Source organism: Rhincodon typus, chromosome 10 (assembly GCF_021869965.1).
Source record: "Rhincodon typus isolate 14 chromosome 10, sRhiTyp1.1, whole genome shotgun sequence".
NCBI classification, from domain to species: Eukaryota; Metazoa; Chordata; class Chondrichthyes; order Orectolobiformes; family Rhincodontidae; genus Rhincodon; species Rhincodon typus.
Window position 1 is genome coordinate 15,153,739 of NC_063341.1, and position 26,284 is coordinate 15,180,022.

The window sequence follows — 26,284 nt, forward strand, 5'->3', positions numbered from 1 at the left end:
GAATTACAGAAGCTTAAAAATTCTATCTGAACAAAGTGAGAGCGTGGGAACAAATTGCACTTGCTACATTTCCACAAGAGAAATGATCTAAGAATGTGGATTATTTTTAAAAGGAGGATTTTTAAAAATTGCAGAACCAATCATTATTGTATAACCTAGACAAAACTTGGACAAGGTACTTTTCAATTAGCTGGAAACCAATTACTGAGTCCTGACTCCTGTTATTAATCCCATTTTTTTTCCCATTTGAGCAATACCTAAGCATCACATTGGGAGATGATTGGTGTCTGTGCAACCAAACATTAGCAATGAATCAAAGATTGAGGAAACTGATGTGATTATTTGTATCTTTACATTCATGCTTATGCTGATATTAAAGTCTTAATTCTGTATCATAGATAAAATGTTTAAACTTTAACAAATTAACTTGCATAACCTTTACAAAAACACAAGGTCCTTTGTTCAAGTAGTTTTGTTTATTGTCATTAAAGCGTAAGGCAGTATTTTACCAAAAGGAGATAAATGCTACAAGACATCGTAGCATGCCTTTCAAGACAGTCTTGTACACAAAGCAGAATGACCACGATGACAGAAGTATTTCACACACCTAAATCCTTGCATAATATAAGAAGATGCAATACTGTTTAGCCCCCAGCACATCAAAGCTGCTTTCCAGTATACTGGAATTGGACAGGAACTTTTTTACTGTCTGCATATTGGATTGTAAAAATGGTCTAGCAGTATTGCATTTTCTTTTATCTACATTTTAACACTTTCACCACAGAATAAAAGTTGTATTTAAAATGGATGAGTTTCATTTCCTCATTTGTTGCAACACTTGTAAACTTTCTAAAACATTTTGAGCAGTTGATTTTAAAAAGAGGAATGACTAAGCTAAACCAGCAGAAATTTATGCACATTAATAAGTTGTGTTAAGTGACAAGTTGTTGGAGATAAAATTAAACCCAGTTCAGAAAGGTGATCAGAATCACTCGTCATTAAGGTAACTTAATTTCTTCCTTTAGAATGCATCTTTCCAGTAGGTTCTAAGATAGTGCTGTTTTTGGATTGACAATGTCACTAGGTCTACATTTCCTGGTACAGTACACACTCAGCAACAAAATAATTGCACATAGCAAAAGCGTGAGCATTTTTGTACTCAAAAACAATCAAGTGCTCCTCTACTTACGAAGTGTCTTAAACCTCCTTGCCCAAGGTTAAGAAATCGTAATACATCAAGTCGAACCCAAATTGTAAGCCTGCTGAAAAGTAAGGGTACTGCACCATTACCTCCGAAGTCCAGTTTCAGCATCGATTATGCATTACTGAAAAGTGGCCAACAACTGGTGCAGTGACACGAGTGACTATGTAACTATTATAAAAGGCAGTGATTGTATGATGCAGAACTAATTAAAGAGGACATCCTGTCCCAATAATTAGTATTAATGAAATAGCCCTAATTGCAAAAGCAGTAAGACAAATTTGGACTGGTCTTCCTTAGTTTAGAATTTTTAATCTGGAAAATCTTACTCTGCAGCAATTTTTTTTTTAAAATAAGACAGGCATTAGCTTGGAAGGGTTGCTCAAGTCCGATCAGGAACTATTACAGTTTTCATGGAAGACAATTAGTTGCCAACAAAACTAGAACTCGCAATAAAACTACTTGGAAAACAACTGCAATTTCACAGTTTACAACACGAGTGATATTGTTGACATTTCAGTGATATTGTTCAGCCTTCACTCCTTTGTTTATACATATGGTATTTTGTACTCTGCCCCTCCAAACGTTCTCCACATCCCTTAAATGCAGGGAAGATCTGCAATAGGTTTTGGCCTCAACTTGACACAAAAGTGCAAGAAACATGCATCTATATAGTACTTAGTTGTTCAGTGCAGTAACTTTTAGCACTCAATCCCAATGAAACACCCAGGATGAATGCTGAAAACTTAACTGTGTTGCGTGCCAAAGTTTACATAAATTGCAGCTTAAACACTTGCACAGATAATTTACAAATATTCACAGTAGTTATTCAAAGTATTAGAAAAAGAATTGTCACAATCGGCATTCAGCAGTATTTTATAATGACACGGCATACATAAATGGCTTGATATCCATCAACTTATGATGCAGCCACAGAACAGTATTACATTTTATAAACTTTTAAAATAGAAACTTCCATACAATTATTGTAATATATAGCGGAGCTATTTTAGGAAAAGCCAATTTATTGAATATCCAGTGATAATGAATGGACTTATTTACACTTGAGCATTCTATTTGATAACACATTTCACAAAGGTACCAGATATGCAGTGACGTTGCCAGGCAATGCATTCAATAACTTGCTTTTATAAAGTGTCTGTCTGTTTAACCACATAAATCCAATGCATCATCTTGGAACAGGGAAGAATAATACAAACAGCTTGCCTACATTTCCAGTAGTTTCCTGAGAACAAAGATGACTGATCAAACTCTAACACAGCAGCAGAAATAGTTGGGTCAAGTAGTGATGCACAGGACTGAAGCAAATTAAGTATTTCAAAGTGTGAGGCCAGATTATAAGCTGCTGCTGCACTGGTAATTTTGGAATGAGAAGCAATTATTTGTGCAATCAAACTTTCTGGACCTCTGAGATACAATCAGATTTCAAACAAACTGAGCGAGCTGTGGCTTCTATAGAAGCTGCCACGGCACCAGTCTGTCCATGTGGCTTCTGATGCAAAAGCTAGAAACGCTTAATGTGCACTTTTATTCTTTGGTGTTACAGGATAAATCCAGATACATAATCTGCAAAACATGCCATACTGTCTTTTTGTTAGAATTTAATCCAAGCCTCTAAGACAGGTTGCCTCCCGATTAAAATACATTATATCGAGGATTTACATTTCTTATTAGTACATAGAAGTTTACAATCATCTTGAAAACAGAATGCAGTAATACAAGAATTCAACTGGTTCCGTAAACTACCAGTTATTTTTCCACTTTACAAATAAACTCATTCTACAACCTTTGTATCAAATGAGCTGATTTCAGGAAGGATCATGCAACTCGTAAATGCAGCAGACACCCAGGGTCATACAGATGTTGCACAAAAAAGTATCAAATATTAGGGGTTAGAACCTTATAAGCTGGTAATATCAGTTTGAATACCATGTAAGCATTGTCTGATTGTTGAAAGGATAGTTTAAACTTTAACTCGAAGTATTCACTTGTGCAATGAGTACAGCAGACAGACATACTTGCTGTAAACACTACACAATAAATGATTTGTTTGTCACAAGTGTTTTAGCTATAATTGCATATTTCATGCATGCGTGTGTTGCAGGTTGCAGGCCACAGACACTGAAAAATATTTTGATGACCCAGAATACCTTTTTAAATGTTATTAAAATTATTTCTGTAGGAGAAAGATTGACTACAGAATTTCAATGTCTGGCTGCTTTTAATCCTTTTTAATCACAAGATTTTGTGGCAATTGGCTTAAACTGAAATCATGCGTACTGTTCTGGTAACCTTGTCTTCAGGTATCTAATGACAGGCATGTCAGCAAAGTCAACAGTCAAACAAAATAGCATTCTATACTGTCTTTTTTGAAAGGTCCTATACACATTTTGTTCACACATTCACACTGTGCAAATATCTCATTTCCTCCCTTTTCTCTAGCATTTTATTAAAGAACTGGAAAGTTTTGTTTCAACACCACATCCATGGAAACAATTTTTACACTCCCAATGCAACTGATTGAGGAATGTGGCAAATATTTAAGGTAGCACATTTATCTCTTTTGGCTCAAGTCTTTTGCATAGGACAGCACGCAAACCAAACCTGGAGAAACATGCATCAGTGCACAGTACCACATCATTCTCTAGCTTCAGTAAATAAATACACTAATCATGAGGCAAATTCCCTTAGTTTGGAGATACAAGCCTTGCATTCCTAAATAAAATGCACAAAATTTCACAAATAGTCCACACTTGCTTTTATAAAAATTGCATATACTAATCCCGCTATATTCTCTAAATTAAGTTTGCATAACAAATTGCGATGTATTACTCTGATGACCAAAAGCAGATAATTATTTTTACCTGCATAAGCAGTGCTTTGCCACGTCTCAAACTTTGTTCTGCCTACCTAATGGGTTAAACAGGTTATGGCTACAAAATGATTAACAAGATTTTGGCAGGAAAGAAATCATGATTATTGCAAGCTTAAACGGCAATTTTTACCATCAGGTGGGTCTATTTCTGAAAAGTGAAGAAAGCTGCTCACCAGGCAGGTTAATGGTTAATTGCAAGCCATGACTGAGTAAATTTTACCAACCTCATGAGAAAGGTTGTAACTGGAAAAGGTGTTTACTGAGAAACCAATCCGTTCCTCGGGGGGAAAAAAATCACCAATGGACAGATTTTCCTGCAGGCAAGAAGGGTTAGCAGGAATGCTAATGATCCTTAGCTCAAAAAGAAAACTGATGAAGCTAGATAGTCAAATTGGCATGTTGTTGCATGATATTTATGTCAAACATCACCTCTATTGTTGAATAAAAGTGTATGAATAAGGAAAAAAGTTTTCCAAATCAAATACAGTTGATACTATTTTGATCCACACAAAAAAACACAACTCTGGAAAAAGGTTTACACTAAGAGGCAGTTCTAAAAATGGCCAAAGCTCTAAAGTGCAAGAAGCAAAATGGGCAGTGCTAAAAGGAGCCAGGCCTACATCCACTGCAGCTCCTTCAACTATAATCAGCAACAACATAATATCACTTAGTTTAGATATGGCTGAAGCAGCCCAGTTCAAAAGGAGGAGATGGAGCTTTTCTGAATCTCAGAAACAGATTTTTTAATGCTGTCAGCCTTGAGTTTGTAATCTGTATGCAGTGGTGAGTGAATGTTTTTTTACAACTGCTGACCTGGACATTAAGTTTGGAGCCATGAGAGGTTCACAAGATTAAGTTGTAATTTCACTTCTGCACCATTCCTAATCAGAACAGTAAGTTCTTCGTTAAAATGTCACTGTGCATTGGTTTACTTTTACATTGTTTCAGAAAGTGATGAACCATTCAAAACCTGGTAGATAGATTCAGGAAAAGATGGGGTTTTTTTGTATTCTGTCAGCTATGTGCAGCAGCACTGTACATAATTTAGTGGCTATCCAAACTTTTGTGGTTGACTTCTTAAATATGGTCTAGCACATGGGACCAAACTACATGAATGTGAAGTGATTTATGTAGGCCACAAGTCTGGCTACAAAGCTGGAGATTTCAGATGGCCTAGGGTGAACTTAAGCAACTTTTAACATATTTCACAACTGTAGATGTTCAAAAAGTCTGTATGACAGAAGTGACTTAAATAAACACAAGGGAGTTTAGACCAGGTCTGCAAATCAGATGTTTAAGTTTGATCCATCTAAAAGGGAATTAAAAACAAAGAACTGAATGGAAGTGCAGAAATACTGTTCATAGAATGATACAAAAAATTATTCTTAACAAAATTTAATGTTATGCATCGATTTTCTAATTAGTACTATTTACAAACAAGGTGGAGACATTAATTGGGCTAATTTGGGATATTTAAAAGACTGTCACAGTCCATCCAAACTCAAGATCACAAGCAGGAATGTTTCCTAATTTAGCCAATCAGAAGGTGTGGCACACGAGTCCTATTGGCCATAGTCAACACACCACTTACTAGAAAAGGGTGAAGTTTAACTGTAGTATTACCATCAATAGCTTCACATATTGAATAATCAGGAAATTATATGAATAAGCCTCTATTCTTGTCACCTGCTACTCTGAATCTAGTCTCAACCTCAAGGCATTTGGATTGTCTTATCTAGAGTTGAATAAACTGGACCAAGTAAAGTGCTTGATGGGGGTCAAAGATAGAGGCATGCCTAACCATTTAGCATGATATACAATATAAATTCCATACTCCAGGGGAATAAGTAGACCTGTACAAAACTAGATGAGCAAGCAGCAATTCTAAACCTAGATTAGGGTGTGGCAAAGGACAAGCCGTTCAAGGTGCAAGAGCTCATCTATGTATCGACATTCCAAAAAAAACTGCAAAGTACACTTCCTGCAGTACACGAGGGCGGGGGCGGGGGTGGTGGGGAAGAAAGGAACTTCACTGACTCATCAGAATATTTATTAACATTTCAATGATTCTGGAATATTTCATCCTGTAGTTTCTGAATTCTAACCAAGGAGAACTGCAAAGCTCCATGTTTAGCTGGTACAGATCTTTATTAAAAAAACTTTTTGCAGTGATCTGCCAACATAATTTAGAAACTAACACCTCGTATCTGTAACATGAACAATTTATATTCTGTTCAGAATATGCCTTCTCATTAAAATCATAAAAAACTACTCATAAGATCTATTATTTCTTTAAAATCATGGGTTTTGGAAGCAGCAGGCCTTAGCCATTTTCAATACATGAGTCGTCGAGTAATGGCAGAATGATTAAAGAAAGGATTTGGCACAGAAAACATGGAATCATTAATATGTTCCCAAATGTTGGGTGTTTATATTCCCCATATTATTTTTCTTTGGTACTTTTATGTTATTAAGATTGCTCTGCAGACAAATACAAAATTAAAACATTTGGAGTACACAACTGCAATTTACTTCTAGTAAATGCAATTTGATTAAGTTTAAAAGTTCAGTTTTGATTTCAAATGGGTTGAAGTGCACACATTCTACATAAATTAATTCACTTATTTGCCACCTTGAAATCATAGAGATAAATAAGTGACAGAAAATCGTGTATGCACACCAAAGACTTTAAAACCTAGGGTTTTTAACATTCAACATTCCTGAGAAATAAGTTCAGATTCCATCTCGAAACAGTGCTTAAGCGTTTTGTAACTATGCCACCTATTTTGAATTATAGGAGAGAGCTGTGGACTGGTTAAAGCAGAGGACGATGACATTTAGCTCATCAACTCCAGACCAGCTTTCTGCAACAGCAATTTAGCTGGACTAATTTCATAATCAGGACTTTTATTTTTCCTTTCGTGCTTATCCAATTCATTTTTGAAAGCCAGGATTTGAATTTGCCTTCCCCACACTTTCAGGCATTGCAATTCAGATCATACCCATTATGTATTTTTAAGTCATTTGGAGTACTTCAAAAACTGATTCTAGCTTCTGGTTGCAAGGTTTTTCCATTGCAGCAATTTGTCTTTGGTCATTAGCTAACTTATCAAACAATATACATCAACTCCATAAAAAAATGTACCTTTTGTTCTCGTAATTTGAGGTCCACGTGCATGGAATTGGAAAACATCACTACAGCAATCTTGGTTTTAAATTGCTGTACCTGGAGACACTTAGTATGTGATTATTGTTGGTTCAAATAATAATGGAAAATTTGTTTGAATTGTCTCTCTAGGTCAAATGAACAAAAACCTTATAAGGTTGTGCGGACAAATTTCCATAGTCAACTCCTAACACATCTATACAAAATGCAATGTATTTCAGTATTATCATGGTAACAAGATAGATACATTCACAAGTATGTAATGTTAGGCTAATTCTTTTATTGAAGTTCTTTTGGCTTTGGGTATGTTTGACTTTACTGTAAGATCTGGTATGCTTGGCACTCACTACAGAGTGCATGCTATCTCTGATCTCACTGCCACCAGAGAAGACATTATAATTATGTCTGAATTTTATTTAGATCATTTGAGTGATTTATGAAGGCAATAAAGTGATTGTGGTCTCTACTATTTTAGGAATACTAGATATATAAAAGGTGTCTAAGGAAGCCAAGTGTACTTTGCAGTCAAGATTTAAATGCCATTTATGTCCCTAGTTATACCATTAAACAATTTGCTGCTGGTATGCACTGCCTGCTTATATATCTGAACATGTTCAGATGTGGAAGAAGTTGCTCTTTAATTAGTGTTTCGGGCCTGTTATGGTGAGTTTGTTCATTGTGAAGCCACTGAACAGTATCAAAGCTGTTGCAATATGAAGCAAAAAAAAATCAACGTAATACTATCTCAAGTTCTGAAATGGTACAAGGAACTTCTTATATCTCCCTGAATATAAATAAATCTGCACTGCACCACATATGTACCATTCAAGCTGCTTTAATACCAAGGTCAAATAAAGCATTACTGAGGAATTTGAAGAGATGTGCTCAAACCTGCGTCCCTCTTGTCCACAGTAAAGAGCTATTTTTCGGCTGTGCATGTGTTTGCATGCATGCACCTGGGCATACGTACACACGTTCATTAAAACCTTTAAGAAATTACATCTTTTCTGCATCTGGTGCACTTAAATGCTTGCAATGTGATCCTTTTGACCTCACTATCAGATTCAATCTAATTTAGTCTTTTATATTTCCCAACATTTATAAAAATGATTTGTGATTTCGTTAGGTTCAAATACAGTAATCTTAATTTTCACCAGCATGCTCCCCATTAACAAGAACGTAATTGATAGCTCTGCCAGCAAAGATGTTATTTCAGCATTTTACGAACCAAATGCAGGTTGCTATAATTTCTAGTAATAAAATAGAATTTGTTAATAACTTGCCAACAGATTTAAGTGCATTAATCCCTAACTCTGTAAACCTTTTCTCTAAAACTAGCTGCTTAAATTGATGCTCGCTTACACACAAAAGGAAACGGAGCAAAATATTTAACCTTTTACACTATTGTATTAAGGAATATTTCAAAAGGGACCTGGGTGATTGCAAAATGCTATGAGCCCAGTTGTAACTTAGGTGTCAGCAACTACAGTATGATACAGATATCCCCTCTTGTAGGCACAAAGTGGGTAGAATGTAGCCACAACAAACTTGCCATCGAACATTCTTCCGGTCAGCATCTGCTGGGCTACTTTGCAGTCAGCCGCACTTCTGAATTCAACAAAAACCTGGTTTTCAAAGAAGACAGAGAATCATGGTCTAACAATCTTTTAAAAATAGTTTTGTGCACCTCAGTCTTGGCAGGAGCTACAGAATAAATGCCTGTTGAAGAATGGGCTGTAATTGAAACCGAATATTGAGGATTCACATTTTTATCATCCTGAGCTCCTTGACAAGCTTGAGATGGAATTAGATGGTTCAAGTTTATTTGCAGTAAGTAGTGTAAATGTAAAACATCAAATCACAAGCCAGCACAATTTTTTTCACTCATGAATAGGGGGCAAGAGGTAACCTGTAAGTATTATCAATCTAAAGTAACACCAATCCTGATTCTCATTCTTTAGTACAACCATTTCAGAAAACCCCTTTTGTTTTAAACCCAGAATGGCAGGAATGTGGAACTCACCACTGTGTGGAGTAGCTGAGATCAACAGCATGTGATGTATTAAAGAGGAACATAAGTAATGGAGACCTATGCTGATAGATAAGCAAAGTTGGGAGAAGACTGGAGCAGAGCATAGATTGCTTGGGTTAAACAGTCTGTCTCTATGCTGCCTGTTCTCTGCACTGATGAAAAAACATTGTATTTCCTGTAATGTACATAAAACTGTGGCTCCATGCAACTTTTACTGGTTAAACCATGGGGACTGAAGGTGGAGTTCAGCTCTGGTTTAAGTAGTTTGTGGTATTACTTACGTGTTCTCTGCCTGATGACAGATATTGATCTTTTCATTTCTTTCTACCTTGAACTGATAATTCAGTTTCCATCCCATCCAACATTGTCCCTTTCCTCCCTCAAAACGTTTCTTATTCCTACTAGCTTTTTCCTGATTATGTTCAACAAATTTCTTTGTTCACTCACTCTCCACAGTAACTCATTTGTTATTTTTTCATCTAGCAGGTCCTGTCCATTTTCCAACCATACACTCCAAAGCTATTAAGTTGGTCTCATCTTTCTGTAACAGCCAAGTCTGACTTCTGTTCAAAATCCACTCAAAATTAAACTCTTTAAAAGTTGCTTTTTTTTTTCATTATTCAGCGACAGTCTCTTCTTATCCAATATGGACCTTTGCCATTGCTGTCCTTATTCTTGTATTTGTTACTTCTTCCTTCTACAGTTAATGTACTTCCTGAAAGCTTGAATGTCTGTCCCAGTTCACTTCTAATAAGAAAATTCCATGGTGCTATTCAGATATGCATTAGTTTGTCAATGTTTTCTTTCATTCCAGATTTGCTGCCTGCTGTTACTAGTCTATCTACTAATCCTTGTAATTCTTCTGTGTTTGCTACAAGTGCTTTGCATTCTGCAAGTCTAACTGATGTTAATAATTGGAAACTCCACACACACCCTAATTGGAACATCAGATTCCAAGTCTTCAAATATTTCTTAGATCAATGCTTCTGCACAAAGAGTGAAGAGGAGAGGTGGCAAACAACACTTATCAAAAATTTTCTCCCAATTACACATGGTTTCTAATCCCCATTGGCAACTCAGTGTTGCTATATGTCCCTTATACAAATTTCTAGTCTATCTTTCTGATCTACTCAAATGTCTTTCAACACTCTCAAGAGCTTGATCTAGTCAATCTAATTGAATACTTCTGGAAAAAAAAAAACCACAGAAATTTATCATTCCTATTCAAACTCTAAACCATTCATTCATTAATTATGTCTGCAGATTATTTCTCTTGTCCGTCATAGGACTCAGGAGTAGACCCTCAGCCCTTAGAGCCTGCTCTTCAATTTGGATCATGACTTATCTGACATTAGTCTCGATTCCACTTTGCTTTTTCATAACCCTTGACCTCCTTGTCTTTCAAAAATCCATTAAACTTGGCATTGAATAGATTCTGCTTTCTGGGGAAAGAGAATTTCACACACAGTAAAGCCCTTGGTAGGTTATATTCCTCGAAAGCCTCAGATTGTTACAAACAGTGAACACGGCAGGCTGCTGATGCACAGTACAAGATATATGATGTAGTTTGTACTTTCTACTTTAGAATGTTTGTTCTTTTTCTTTAAAACCATGGTTAAGCAAAAATTAAGAGTCATGAACACAGCAGGACTTCATTCTATCAATGGCCTTCCATTAGAAAACATTTCTCTTTCTCCCTAGATTCTAATATCTATGTAGTTCTCTATCTGAGCTATATATACTTAAGGAAGCGAGGGAAGAGATCGCAGGGCCTTTGGCAATGATCTTTTTGTCCTCACTGTCCACGGGTATAGTGCCGGAAGATTGGAGAGAGGCAAACGTCATTCCCTTGTACAAAAAAGGAAATGGGATAACCCCGGAAATTACAGGCCAGTTAGTCTTACGTCAGTGGTGGGCAAATTATTGCAAAGGGCTCTGAGAGGTAGAATTTATGATCACTTGGAAAGGCATAGTTTGATTCGGGATACTCAGCATGGATTTGTGAGGGGCAGATCATGCCTTACAAGCCTTATTGAATTCTTTGAAGAGGTGAACAAACACATGGATGAAGGTAGAGCAGTGGATGTGGTATACATGGATTTAAGTAAGGCGTTTGATAAGATTCCCCATGGTAGGCTCATGCAGAAGGTGAGGAGGCATGGGATAGGGGGAAATGTGGCAGATTAGATTCAGAATTGGCTGACCCTTAGAAGACAAACGGTGGTAGTGGACGGAAAATATTCAACATGGTGCTCAGTTACGAGTGGTGTACCACAAAGATCTGTTCTGGGTCCTCTTCTATTTGTGATTTTTGTAAATGATTTGGATGGAGGAGTGGAAGGATGGATTAGTAAGTTTGCGGACAATACGAAGGTGGGTCGCATTGTGGACAGTGCGGAGGGCTGTTCTAGGTTACAAAGGGACATTGATAGGATGCAGAGCTGGGTGGAGAAGTGGCAAATGGAGTTTAACCCTGAAAAGTGTGAGGTGATTCATTTTGGAAGGACAAACTTGAAAGCAGAATACAGGGTTAACCGAAAGATTCTGGGCAGTGTGGAGGAACAGGGGGATCTTGGGGTTCATGTCCACGGTTCCCTGAAAGCTGCCACCCAGGTGGATAGAGTTGTTAAGAAGGCGTATGGTGTGTTAGCTTTCATTAATAGAGGGACTGAGTTCAAGAGCCGTAAAGTTATGCTCCAGCTATACAAAAGCCTGGTTCGGCCACATCTGGAGTATTGTGTCCAGTTCTGGTCGCCTCATTACAGGACAGATGTGGAAGCGTTGGAAAAGGTGCAGAGGAGATTTGCCAGGATGTTGCCTGGAATGGAGGGAAGGTCTTACGAGGAAAGGTTGAGTGTGCTAGGGCATTTCTCTTCAGAACGACGAAGGATGAGAGGTGACTTGCTAGAGGTGTACAAAATGATCAGAGGTATAGATAGAGTAGACAGCCAGAGACCTTTTCCCTAGGGTGAAGGTAGCTATTATGAGGGGGCATAGTTTCAAAGTGAATGGAGGTAGATATAGGGGAGACGTCAGAGGTAGGTTCTTTACTCAGAGTGGTCGGGGCGTGGAATGCATTGCTGGAGAGGGTAGTGGAATCGGCCTCATTAGGGGCATTTAAGCGGCTATTAGATAGGCATATGAATGATTGTATAAGGTGGGGTGGAGGTTAGATAAACCTTAGGATTATGGTAAAAGTTCAGCACAACATCGTGGGCCGAAGGGCCTGCACTGTGCTGTACTGTACTATGGTCTGTTCTGTTCATTGTAACCCTCAGCACAACCTTCAATGCATGGGCAGATTATTGTACAAAAGGCACAAAATCGACACGCCTTATGTTTCTCTTTGAGGGCAATCAATTTTGGTCTGTATGAAGTTCTCCAGTCTTTCTTCTGATAAAAGTAAATATTTTTACTGCTAGTCAGAGACCAGCTCTCTTTCCAAGCCAGTGACTCCTTTAATAGACAGGATATATTATAGTTTATAAAATCCAAAACAGATTTCTGATTGGTAAATAAGCATTCAGTTGAATTTCATGATCAACAAAGCCTGAGGAACTGATGGGAAAAATCATCAGGGTAACATAAGACAAAGAACTACCGATGCTGGAGATACTTCAAAGGTCTGGCAGCATCCGTGGAAAGAAAACAGTTAACACTGAATCTTGTGACTCCTGTGAAGGAGGATCACAAGATTATCAGGGTGCCTGCTTTATTAGGGTTTGGCAAAGTTTGTATCAGGAAAATGAATGACTAACCAAGTTAAAGTGAATACAATTTTATTTTTCAAAGAAGCTACAGTGTGTTGATTTAATCATATGGCAGGTTTTCTCAACATGCCCCGTTTCCATTACTAGGTCCAAAAATATCATTAATTCCCAATAATAATGCTAAAGATCTGCATTGGTGTGACTCCCTTTCGAAACTCAAGGTCAAGATTAATAACTCTCAATGTGATCATGGACTTTTAAAAACTGCTGACCATGTGTTATCATCTCCTTTAGGAGGGCAACATGCAACAAGATTTGGAGTAGAGTATCAACAATGATGGCTGCTCTATTTGCTGTAGAACATTCATTTACACTGGTGGGAAAGAATATGTATGCAAACTTTAGATTTGACTATAAATGTGAAGGGACATTATTGATAAAAATGGGTTGATTTGGCCTCAACTTCAATTCCATTGTTGCACTCGAATAGGTCCTGCTCAATGGTTTCAATGGTACTGAACTGGTCTCCAGCAGATAACAAGTCTGGCGAGTGAGTTTGTTATGTTGAAGTAATACTTTACCTATCATGAAAGGAGATCAATAGAAGCAACAGCTGCTTCTGGGTCTGAATTCAAACATAAAGGGAATGAAGTCTGAATATCATTCTTTCTTGAATGGAATCTCTGTACACTGCCAAAACTTGTGGGGAAAGCTGGGGAGAAGCTCCTGATCCTTGCTCAAAGGTCACTAGTCTGAAACAATGACACTGCTTTTCTCTACCAATGTTGCTAAAAATTTCAAGCATTTTCTAGTTCTCTAAGGCAGAGGCGGAAAGGCAAAATGCAGCCCTAAACCAATTCCTCCTGCCTGAAAATTGTTTTATACCCATGCTCAAGAGTTCAGAAATCAGGTGGCCCTTACAACCCAAACTGAGCCTCAGTGATCAGGTTATTGCTGTTCAAAGTACTGCTTGATAGTACTGTTGATTGGACCTATCATTTTTAAGAGGACAGACTGCTGGGACATAGTTAGCTGGACTTGTTTATTTCACCTCCTTGGCAGATAACTAATAAAGCTTAAGTTATCAAATTGTATTGTTCATAAAATTAAGACTTAAGAATTCTTATGTATTGTTGGGATATATTGTCAAAGAGTCTTAAAGTTGGTGAGTCTTTAAATATCAAATTCTGTGATGCAGCTTCAAGAAAAATAATGAAGTTATGATCAGCATGGTAGTCACAGCGCTAGATGTTTCATTTTCTCCTGTTTAGATATAATAATTGTTTACAAGGGCTCTTGTGGGCTCAGTGGTAGTGTCCCTACCTCTGAACCAAGAGGCCAGATTCATGTTATCACATGTCTGATAACATCTCAACAGACGGATTAGAAAATATTAAACAGGTTTAGCAGTTAGAAGGGATACCAAGGTGGCAAAACTGATTGGCTAGATTGTTGTGGGGCAAATTCTGATTGCTCTTTCAACAGTTATGAGTTGCAACTTTTTACTTATTTATTGTGTGTGCTGAAAAAGAGGTGCACATACTTGGGATATATATTGCAAAATCTACCTGTAGAAAGCATGTAAATACAGGGGTGCATCATTGAGATCTCTTTTATTAGTTTGAGGAAGAGGAAGTAGTAATCAAGAAAGAAAGTTACAAGTGGGCGCTTCCTAGTAAGTTAGCACTTGTTTGGGACACTGCAGTTGATGGGTACTTGCCCTTTGTTGAGGAGTTACAGTTAGAACCCAATTATGACTTCAGCAACTGTCGCAAGTTAAGGATTGCCCAAGAATCCAGTTTCCAGAGATCAGTATTAGGGCTAAATAAATTGACTCAAGAGAAATACACTTAGAAATACACCAAGAGAGAAACACTCCATTTTAACCATTGAAGCTGATGAGAAACATCAGCATCTAAGGTAGATTGGGAGCTTTTGGTTTCAAAGGGATCCACAAGATTTGAGTCTTAAAACTGTAAAGAGGTTTAAATGTATATTAGCATTAAAATCTTAAAAGATGCTGCAAGACACAGATTCAGAGAACCAGGAAGAAAAGACCCAGAAGTCCCAGGATTCATGGGAAATTAGAATGACATATGTTGAACTGGTATATCATGCACTCCCCAACTCGTGAAATGTTAAGTATTAATATTCATTGTCCAATAAATTATGACTTGATGGAGGTGTACAAAATGATCAGAGGTATAGATAGAGTGGACAGCCAGAGACTTTTTCCTAGGGTGGAGGTAGCTATTATGAGGGGGCATAGTTTTAAAGTGAGTGGAGGTAGATATAGGGGAGACGCCAGAGGTAGGTCCGTTACTCAGAGAATGGTCGGGGCGTGGAATGCATTGCCGGAGAGGGTAGTGGAATCGGCCTCATTCGGGGCATTGAAGCGGCTAGTAGATAGGCATATGGATGATAGTATAAGATAGGGGTGGAAGTTAGATAGACCTTAGGTTTAGGGTAAAAGTTCAGCACAACATCGTGGGCTGAAGGGCCTGTACTGTGCTGTACTGTTCTATGTTCTAAACCTTGTTTTTTATATTTTACTGATAAGTTATTGCTGAACAAAAATTTTCTTACCCTGGGGCTTAGTAGTGTCTAAATTCCTATATACTGGAATAGCTTGATTAGGGGCATTGCTTGATTTCAAGTAAAGGTCTTCAGTACTATACTGTTGGGATGTCACCTCATAGTCTTTGCTAAAACTAGTGCTTTCAGCCATTTCTTGATACCATATGGAGTGAACTGAATTGGCTGAAGACTGTATCTAAAACACTGTTGACCTTTTGAAGAAGACTGAGGTCAGGACGAGAGTTTTTTAAAAAAAGTCATTAACACCGTTAGACTCAAGCTTAGAAAGGTCTACTTTTTAAGTATTTAATTCTAAAGGAGTGACCTTGATAAACATAAGAATACATGAGGAGGAAATAGAATTCAAAACTGCTGAATCTGAAAAAGATGAGTTAATTGAGGAGTGAAATTTAAAAAAAAAATCAAAATGTGCAATTCTCAATGGTTGAGTTCATCAGTAAAATTTAACCAGTCATTTGACTGAAGATATGGCAAGTACCAGGAGAAGGGAAAACTGCTAAAGTTTGCTCAATATACATCTTTAGACATTTATGTCACAACTACTGCTGAGTTGCCTCAGTGTCACAGGCTGAGGGTTCAACTCCCACTTTAGGGCTTAAACATAACATCAAACCCCAAAGGGACTGCTGCACTCGGAGATGCAGACTTTTGAATGAGATGTTAAATAGAGGTCCAATTTGGACACTCAGGTGGACGTAAAAGCAAAAGTTGCTGTTTACAAACTGGCTGCCGCATTTCCTACACTACAAAAATATACTGGGACACACGATTGTGAAAGGTACTACAGTCCTCTGTCCTACCTGTGCTGCGTTCATTCAATCTCTGGCTCAAGCTGCTCTTAACTCATTCAGATTACACTCTTCCCAAGGAGTAACACTACTGTACTTTGAAAATAGAGGAAACAGACAAACATCAGGGGAAATGTTTACCTGTCCTTTACCAGGATTCTCCTTTGGGACGAGCAGAGACATAACTGGTCCAAACTTCTGACATTCTTCCCTCACATCTTCCACAACGTCTGTTTGGAAAAGCAAGCTAGATTTTAAACTAAATTCAAATACAATAATGTACAAAGACAATACATATTCATAGAACTGCTACAATCTGGAAGCAGGCCATTCAGCCCATCGAGTTCACACTAACCCTCCAAACAGCACCCCACCCACACGCAACCCCTTAGCTATTCCTGTAACCCTGCATTTCCCACGGCTAACCCACCTAGCCTGTACATCCCCGGACAATATGGGCAATTTAGCATGGCCAATCCATCTAATCTGCACATCGTTGGACTGTGGGAGGAAACCAGAGCATCTGGAGGAAACCCATGCAGACATGGGGAGAACATGCAAACTTTACACAGACATTTGCCAAAGGGTGGAATCGAACCCAGGTCCCTGGCTCTATGAGGCAGGAGTGCTGATCACTGAGCCACCTTGTCACCCCAATCGAAGCTAACCAAGTCAAAGCTTATTTCTTTCCAGACTATGTAATCGTTTTGAAAATATCTGATCTAAGTGGAAAAAGTAATACCAACTGACCTTCATATTCTTCACACTGAAGATGGCTATCATCAATGACATTGAGCAGTCTCAGCACTGGGGTTGGAAGCATCACCAAATCTTCAATATGCGGTGCTGATAGTAAAAATTAACATAGTAAGCACCTCATTTTACCTAAATGTTAACTAAAAATGTAAAAGAAAAATTTTATATTTTCCAACAACAGGAAAAAACACTTCAGCTAAACAACTTTGAGAATTGCTGACGAAAGTTTGTCCAAAGGTTCTTCCCAAAAGAAAAAGGGACTGCAAAGCTATCTCAAACAATACTTGTTGTGAAGCTTTGCAAAGGACATTGATGTCCATTTTTACTGAGCAATGGGAAGCAGAGATTTGTATATTTTAGTTTTGCAATAATGCACTGATGTACACTGCATATTTTATAAAGGCAAATTGGTTCAGAAGACTGCAGTTAGAAATTTTACTTATTGTATGCCTGATATAACCTGCAGCATAGATAGAACCAAAGACATTTTCAAACATCTGTAAAGAGAAACAGGTCCTTCCTCCTTCACTTTACCACCATTCTTCAATATGTTCATCAGTGCCAACTATGTATAAAAAAGACAAGGTACACAAAGATCAGATCTCCAAGTTTCACGGCTCCAATACAGTTTGCAATTTATTTGTATTACATGTAAACTAACATTACACATCTCTATAAAAATATTGTACACTTCTGGACTTTCCCCTCTCAAAAAGGTGAAATATAGAATACTGAACATACCAAAGGGAATGCTGAAGAAAGGGTTGTATAAAGCATGTTCTGCTGTAGTTCTGTGTGCTGGATCATCATGAAGCATACTATAAATATTGGGAGAAGAAAGAAAAAAATTGTCAAATACATAAACAGAGCATATAATTGAATTTTTTAAAATAATTAGCTGCAATCATTTTCTTGTATCCACAGTGATGTACTCTTAAATTTCTATTATGACTCCTGGTTTCTGTAAAAATTAGAACTAAACAGTTTCTATACTATTTAAATTGCTAGCCAATTGTTCCCATATTGAAACACAGCATTGCATTAAGATTAAAATAGATCTAATGCTATTATGTAAAAATAAAAACCACTTTAGCAAAGAGAAAGTATTATGAAAGAGTCCTTTTCTGTCAAGTTACAATGGCTATTTTTGCAACGTGGGATTTTCAATGATGAATTTGCCTCTTTTTAATAACTGTGTTGATTATGAAGACATTTCATATTTGATTTTAAGACTTGTGTTTTCAAGGACAGTGGAAAAATTGATTTACTTCAAGTTTGGTGGAGAACCTTGGATTGTTTCTTTAAGAGGTCATAAAGAGCTCATTGTGGACATTAAAGAATTTTTTTTTTGAAACACAAGGCTTCTTAAAAACCATGATTTTAAAAATGTCCATTTGTTGGAGATCTTCTGCTGGGAGATTTTTGGAGTTTGTTCTGGTCTTCAGCTCGGGGTAAAAGAAAAGTGGGAGGAAGGGACTACTCAGCTGCTCTCTCCTGTTTCTGAACAAAAACACAGGTTGACAGCTTAGGGTAAAAGCTATTTGTTTTTTCTGGAAAGTTACTGAAAGAACTTCTCAATATTGCATTTCCTGAACAAGCTGTGTTGGCTGGGACTTGAGGCAGATGCACATGTTTAGTGACCTATGAGTAACAGACCATTGGATTAGAAGACATGAGCATACCACATCTGATCTTTTTTCTCATTGAGCAGTGAAGAGCAGCTAAAGAGTTTTTCCAGAAAGCCAAACTCTACGAGACAAGTGTTATTCTTTACCTGGTGGTGTCAGAGCATGTTTCTGGGTTATTTAGAGCGATGCAGAATAACGCAAACAGTGCATGATCAATTCCTGCACCAGCAGAGGCTACCACAAAAGACTGACTTCTCAATCTCACCCCTCGCCTGAGGCGTCCTGATGCTCACGTTAAACACACCAGTCGTCTTTCTTTAATGGAAGAGTAGTCTTATGGTCTCCGAGACTAAGGTGACACTACCTTTCTTGAAAGTTAAACATTTATACTTCCGTATTATAGACTGTGCGTTAGCCAGTTTCCATCTGCATTAAATAAGTTTTGGTTTGATTAAGAATCATTAATTGTGTAAATTAACATGATTGAGAGATCTTTTTATTTAAATTTTGATATAGATAAAGTATTTAATTAAGCATTTTGGTAACCGAGAAAAATATTTTTACTTTATGTTGTGATCCATGGGTTACAGGACTGGAACAATAGTGCACTCTCTTCCAACTTTGGTCATAATAGGTACATTTAAATGTCTGCAGGCGAAAGGTGTCATATTGGTCCTCTGACTAGTCCAACTCAAATGGAAAATCCACGTTCTGGAGACGTCAATGCAGACTTTTTAAATGAGACAATTGGCTACAAGCCAGAAGCATTGAGAGGATTGTGAAGTCTACTTTTTAAACTATCAGAAGTTGCTCAGAAGTGAAGCCAAAAATAACAAGTTAGTCTCCAGATAAGACTAGGCCATACCGCTCATTATCTACCATTTTTCAACAAAATAAATTTGTTGCAGTGGGCTCTGGCTGTTGTTTGCCTCCTGTCTATTAAATTAGTTTAACTTTTCATATTCAGACTTGTCTGACTAAATGTTTATTATCAGTCTGCCTTCAACAGAACTGGAACAGCAGAGTAAGGGCTCATAGGAGACACAATGTCCAGTGCAATTTCAAAAGGATCTATTATTACTCCTCAGGGATACCCTATGGTACAATGAGTTTCAGACTATTGTAGTCCAGGCCCATCATTGGAGCGACAAATACTACTGAACCCAAGAGAATATTTAAATGTATGGTAGGTTTGCAACTTAAGCATCCCTTTCGGAAGTCTATTTCGAACTCCCTTAGACTCCTTTTTCCATTCATACACCCAGCAATTCTGGTCCTCAAATAACCTTAGATAAATGCACGTGCGTGTAAATGCTTGTTGTGGATATAAGAAATATTAATCAATTATCAGAAAAAATTTGTAAATGTTCAAGATGCTTAATAAGTATAATTAACCTTTTGATAACATCTCTGAGGTGATAAACTGGGATAGCCGAGTATACCATATCTTTACTTGCAAAAATGGAATCGATGATGGCAGAACTGTTTGCCTAGACAGAATAAAATGGAAATATTTAGATCAGAGCAAAAGTCCCAAATGTAATCAAAATGGTGCAGTCAGATTATTAATCCTATAAAAATTGTTGACGAGTTTTTTCCCGGTATAATGGTGCTGTATTTTAAGAATATTTGAGAATATAGTTTTTTTTAAATGGAAAAGGCAAAGTCGGATGAGTTTACAGGAAATACACAACACTGGCAGACAAATTTTGGACAATCCTAATCCTAACCCTATCACAATATGACATGAAATGTCAATCCAAAGCTAAAATTTTTCAGTCCAAAACTGCAATTGTGAAATTGTCATCTTAAAGCTTAAACATCAAGACATTTGGCATCATAGAACTTGAGTATGGCTGAGAAAAGACATTTTGTTGGCGCTTTTTGTCTTGCATTCTTCAAGCAATGTTGTAAGAACAACAAATTAAGAGGAAAGAAGCTTCTAGTATCATTTCTAACCTGGATAATTTAATTGCCCCAACACTTGTGCCAATGCAGCTCTAACAGGCTGCTGAGGTTCGTAGCAACAGTGACTTTTTGAAAAATTCTTCTGATGTTTCAGTTCTCACTGTGGTGATGCGGAGTTCAAGAATTGGAATAAACACCTATTACAATTTTGTCATACAAACTTGATATCATCTCACAATACTGTAACATTCATTCAAGATTAACAAAGAAAAGGTTTTGCTACTAAGGAGGGACAAATACCACAGCCTGGATTTCACAGTCAGCAACAAAACTGACAAAAAAACCAAGTAATCATTATTACCAATGCAAGGAATTTTCAGATATCCAGCAGTAGGATAAGCAGCCAAACACACTGAAGGTTTTTTTCCCCTCCGCCTCAAACTGCAAGCTAGCAAGTAATTTTTAATTAAATGAAAAACTTTAAACAGAGCAAAAAAATTATCAGGGCATATATATGGGACTAACATACTACTGAAATGGCATAAACTTCAAATTAGTTTTGTTTTATAGGTGCAGTAAGGCTTTTCGTGTCTTTTCATTGACTTTTTACCTAATATAGATTTATGCTACAATCAGACTACATGTCACTTAACAAGGTACAACTTTTCGAGGATTATTATCATGGGACCATAGCACAAATGGGAACATTTTAGTCAGTTCAGTGATTTCTAATGACTGGATTCTTGGGACTTCAATAGTGCACCCTCTGCAGAAGCACTGTATTGCTGACAACTCCTAGTTTTGTGTATTTAATATTAGACATGTGGACTCCAGAGGGTGGTGTCAGTTTCAGGAGAGTAATGAAGGCAAAAGCCAACAATTCGAGCCGTATTACTACCACATCTGGCTATTGCCTCGAGGGAAGGGAAAGGTGGGCCATAATGCAACACTGGGAGAATGAGATCCATGCTTGGATGCCTGACATAATTTTGAAGATGTCTAATTTTAAGATGGAACTGAATTTGGACATACTAAGTGCAGTCAGTGGACTCTTGAATGCTCTGCTCTGTTTCAGGCCCAGGATCTCAAATTTTAATTCTGCAGTTTTGATTGAAACTATGTCTGGTTACAAATTTCTCGGGTGTACATTAAACTGGGTTCCCTTGTAAACAAAGCTATTCAAACTGAAAATACATATGTTTGTATAAAATATTTTACTTTGGTGGGAATATGGATTGCTTAAAGATCTTGCACAAGGTAAAGCCACTTCATTTTCTACTGTGACAGGCTAATTTTCACAACTACTAAATGTACATTTTGTGCAGTCATTTTGAAAGCGACCACTGGAATCAGCAAGCCAGATGCCAAGAAAGAAACCTTTTTTTTTAACCATACCCGATTATGCAGCCAAAAGGAATGGGGCTGCTCTTCATGGTTCCAGATTAAAACAGCTACTGTCCCACCACAATAGCCGAGTTATACCCTATCTGTAAATTTATGGCTATTTGCACAAATATGTTAACATGTGAGGCTGAAAATGAAATGGTGCTTCCTTCCTTCTCTCATCTAATCCCTAAATTCTCAATTAATCTGCACCTTGCTTTCTAAACCGACTATATAAATTTACATAAAACTTAAAGCACAGAAATCAGACATTTGGTCCAATTGGCCTTTGTTGGTTTACATGAAATATCAACTTCTGAATTGATGTAAAGCACTTCCATTTCAAATGTGTGTTACACAGAGTTTACAGTTTATGTTAAACTATTGTGGCAAGATACTTGTGCAATAAATTATTTGATTCTCACCTTCCACTGTGGAGATTTGATGGTCTCTTTCAGTTTTATTCCCGAGAACATCTCCAGCAAAATTATTCCAAGGCTCCAGATATCAACCGCAGTTGTACATTCTGTATGGCTTTCCATGCCCATCTGTGCTAGGATGTTATGTAGCTCTGCTTCAGGAGATCTATAACCATCTGTCTGAATATATTTTACATCCTGTATAGTGTGGACAAATAGGAGGAATATCTTAGAAGTACAATCAAGTAAATGTAGTCTTTCTAGCCTTAATAGGTTAGATAGATGATTTCAGATAGAAAGCCAATAGGTTATTTAAAAGGCTATGTTCTGATAATGTTTCTATGAGTGACCTTGGGGCTTTTTAAGACATTAGACTGCTAAGTAAATGCAGGTGGTATTGAAGTGTTTTAAGAAAAAACACATTTCCCATGAAATTAACTGTCTTTATGCCAAATATTTAATGCCAAATAATTAATTAATCATGGAACAATAACTGTTGCTTTAACAATCACCATGAGGTGGTGGGGTGGAGGGTTTTTGCCACTAAACTGGAAATAATGTCAGTTTTATAGGAATGTGAATGCTAGCTCACAGTATTTATTGAAAGACAAGGATGAGCTAATGTTTGCTGTAATTCCAAACAGGAGGCCACATTGAGGATTTAGACATTTTAAAAATGAACTGTTTCCTTGCCACATTCAGAATTGTGGAAAACGAACGGAACCTATGCTTTGAGTGAAGTGGATGGAGAGTGAAGTACAAGAAAGACTGGAATTTTGATAGCTGAATTTCTATCATCACAATGTGCGTTCCAGCCAATGAAGTACTTTGTGGTCAGCGTTATAATGTAAGAAGCGCTGCAGCCAAGTAGCGCTCAGCAATATCACATGAAATCATCTGCTTGGTGATTCTGGTTCCTTTCTCATATATGTATAGAATGAACTGCCAGAGGAAGTGGTAGATGCAGGTACAGTTACAACATTTAAAAGACATTTGGACATGTACATGAATTGGAAAGGTTTAGAGAGATACAGGCCACACACATGCAAATGAGACTAATTTAGTTTGGGAAACTTGGCTGGCATGGACAAGTTGGACCCAAGGGTCTGTGTCCATGCTATGTGATGCTATCCACCACTTGAAGTTTAAACTGTTTTCATAATTTTACAACTTTACTTGGAGAATATATTATCTCTCAATGCTGCATTGTTGATTTGCAAATTGTCCCCATTCTTAAAATATCTGGTTAGCAGAATTCAAGTTGTTCACAGCTATCATTTCATTCACACAGATGTCAGTTTTCAAAGGAGATAAATTCTAGAGCGGTCAATACACCAAATAATTGAAACATTTGTACGTCATGGAACATCATGAACAATGAATCTTGTTGCTGCCACTCGGTCAGCATACATACTGTCCCCTCCGAGTTGTCAAGATTTAAGAAATGCCAGCTCCTAATATCACAAAGTTTTCTAACATGTTATTTATACTACTACAAAGTGCTAAAATCATACTGAATGTTTATTTACAACTGCACAGGATTGCTGAATTCTATATGGCAGCTATGGGAACTATAAAGCTATGTATTTCAGTGCAATTCTAGAAATTTGGTATTATGAATCATTGACCTGCAGAAATCTTGGCAGTTTCAAAGTGATTATAAGCAGAGGAGCGCATTCCCTGACATCTTGTCAGTCAGTTGCTGCACCTCAACCCACTGTAGAAAAAGAAATGATAGAAAAGGTGAACTTTTCTGGGAAAAGAACAACAAGAACTAGATTGAAATGAACACACTTGTATTTAATCAGTCTGGTTGCATGTTTGGTACTAATCAAGATTTTTTTTAATCTTGTGTTTTTAACATCCATTCAAATAGTTAAGCTCCACTCCTATGTTAATGGATCTTGCTTCACAATTTACCTGATTGCCTTCTTGGAAACTGAGCCCAAAGTCAATGAGTTTAAAGCACTCATCCTCCGCACTCCAGAGAATATTACATGGTTTGAGGTCTGCATGTACGTAACCCTCTCGATGAATAAAAGCTAGTGCACTGAGTACATCTCGGGCACAGTGCTGGATCATCCACATTGAATGGCCTTGATTAATGGAGTGTAGCAGCAGCTCTGAGACACTGACATCCAACAATTCCAGCAAAATGCAGTTACAACGCTGGTTTGTGTAAGATAAGTTCGAAAATCTCCCATATAAAGTCACTGGAAGCAAACAGCAGAAAATACAATTAAAACATAGCCACAGAAAATGCAATGGCTGTTGGTGTCGACTACTAGCTAGAAGCTTCTTACTCATTTGTGACAACATTGGACATAGGAAATATGAAATAACGATATACTGCCATTTATTCTGCACGTTGTCTGGAGATCATTTCAAGTGCAATCTTTTTGTACCTACTGAACCCGGAAGACCTCTTACAATGAGAATGTCTGATAACGTTTGCTAACAATGGCTTTTGTATAAATGACCATCGCAAATCATTTCAGTTTTGTTGACAAACCCTACAGCCAATGTGCACCAGGCAGTGAGCTGAACACCATATTAACCTGTCAATAATGTTGTATGAAGGCAGAATGTTGACCAAGACACCATGACAACTTCCCTGACCCCTCTTGAAAGGACACTAGGATCTTTTACACCCACTTCAGTAGCTGTTTAATGTCACTGACAGTATAGCCTGTCTGCACTGCTCAAATTTCAATCCTGCAATGAGGCATTAACTTAGATAAACTCACCAGAAAGAACCTTTATTAACTTAGTGATACAATTTTTATTTAACTCATGATGAATCTAAATTGAGATCATTACTTAACTTTAAGTATATTCATGTAACAACAAAAGGATCTTCATATCATACACCCTCTTCCCATTTTAGAACTTCTATTTCCCAAATTTTCCCAACACTTGCAGTTCTGCAGTATCCAAGCAATTCTATATGGCCATCTTTCAAATGTTAAGCTAAACCTAGTCAAGTATGTACTGCCTGAAAGTAATTTAGAAGATTTTGTTTCTCTCTCAAATTCCCTCTCAACAAAATCATTAGCCATTGATTAAATTCATTGTTTGCAGAATCCCAGTACCCTATCCCAACATCAGTGATCACATTTCAAAAGCTTTCTGATGACATTGCTATCCTAAAAAGTCATGCAAGTCCTTTCTTTGAACTTGACACCTCAAAAACGACTAATTGGTTTACTCCCTATATTCTTTTGCTTAGAAGGACTTTTAAGCATATATGCACTAGAATTTGTTGAAAGTTTTCTTTTTTGCCTCCGAATGATTCAAATCTCCAAAACAATTTTTGTTTAATTAGTTGTGAAACTTAGAGGAATTGATGAGTTAAATCACTGGGTTATCACTTTTATAAAATACCTTCCAGCATTGTATTAATGTCAGAAATCTGTTTCTACCGTATCCTTGAAAGTTACCACAACACAGATGTCTTCAGTTCAGAGTGTTTCTTTTAAAACAGAAGTGGACAAATAGAAAGATGCTCAATCATAGCATCTAAACACTTTACAAATACACCTGGTCCTTAACTTCAGGTAGAATTTATAAAGTATATGATCTTAACTGGTTTAAAAATCTAACCAGCCATCTTATCCATGCCTTACCAAGTTGATGAACACCACTAAGCCCCTCTCCTTGACCATTTTAGCCTTTTCAAACAGTACATGCACCCATTTTCTACTACTGGAATTTAACTTCTTTTGAACTTTTGGGTGTCTTCTCTATCCAGATGACACCTTCAAATTTTAATTTGCAAATACTACAAATTCAGATCACT

The 26,284-nt window shown here is 37.2% G+C and overlaps 1 protein-coding gene across 1 annotated transcript in view; it reads right to left on the minus strand.

Moving 5' to 3' along the window:
- Nucleotides 1–457: 457 nt before the first annotated feature.
- uhmk1 (U2AF homology motif (UHM) kinase 1) overlaps nt 458–26,284 on the minus strand; it is a 36,565-nt gene continuing 10,738 nt past the window's right edge. The window contains exons 2-8 of the mRNA XM_020530595.2: nt 24,406–24,698; nt 22,492–22,683; nt 20,171–20,265; nt 17,889–17,965; nt 17,142–17,237; nt 16,533–16,621; nt 458–8,888 (exon numbers count right to left, since the gene is read on the minus strand). Coding sequence (XP_020386184.1) covers nt 8,733–8,888; nt 16,533–16,621; nt 17,142–17,237; nt 17,889–17,965; nt 20,171–20,265; nt 22,492–22,683; nt 24,406–24,698 — 998 coding nt within the window. The 3' untranslated portion in view covers nt 458–8,732. The remainder of the gene's footprint in view (nt 8,889–16,532; nt 16,622–17,141; nt 17,238–17,888; nt 17,966–20,170; nt 20,266–22,491; nt 22,684–24,405; nt 24,699–26,284) is intronic.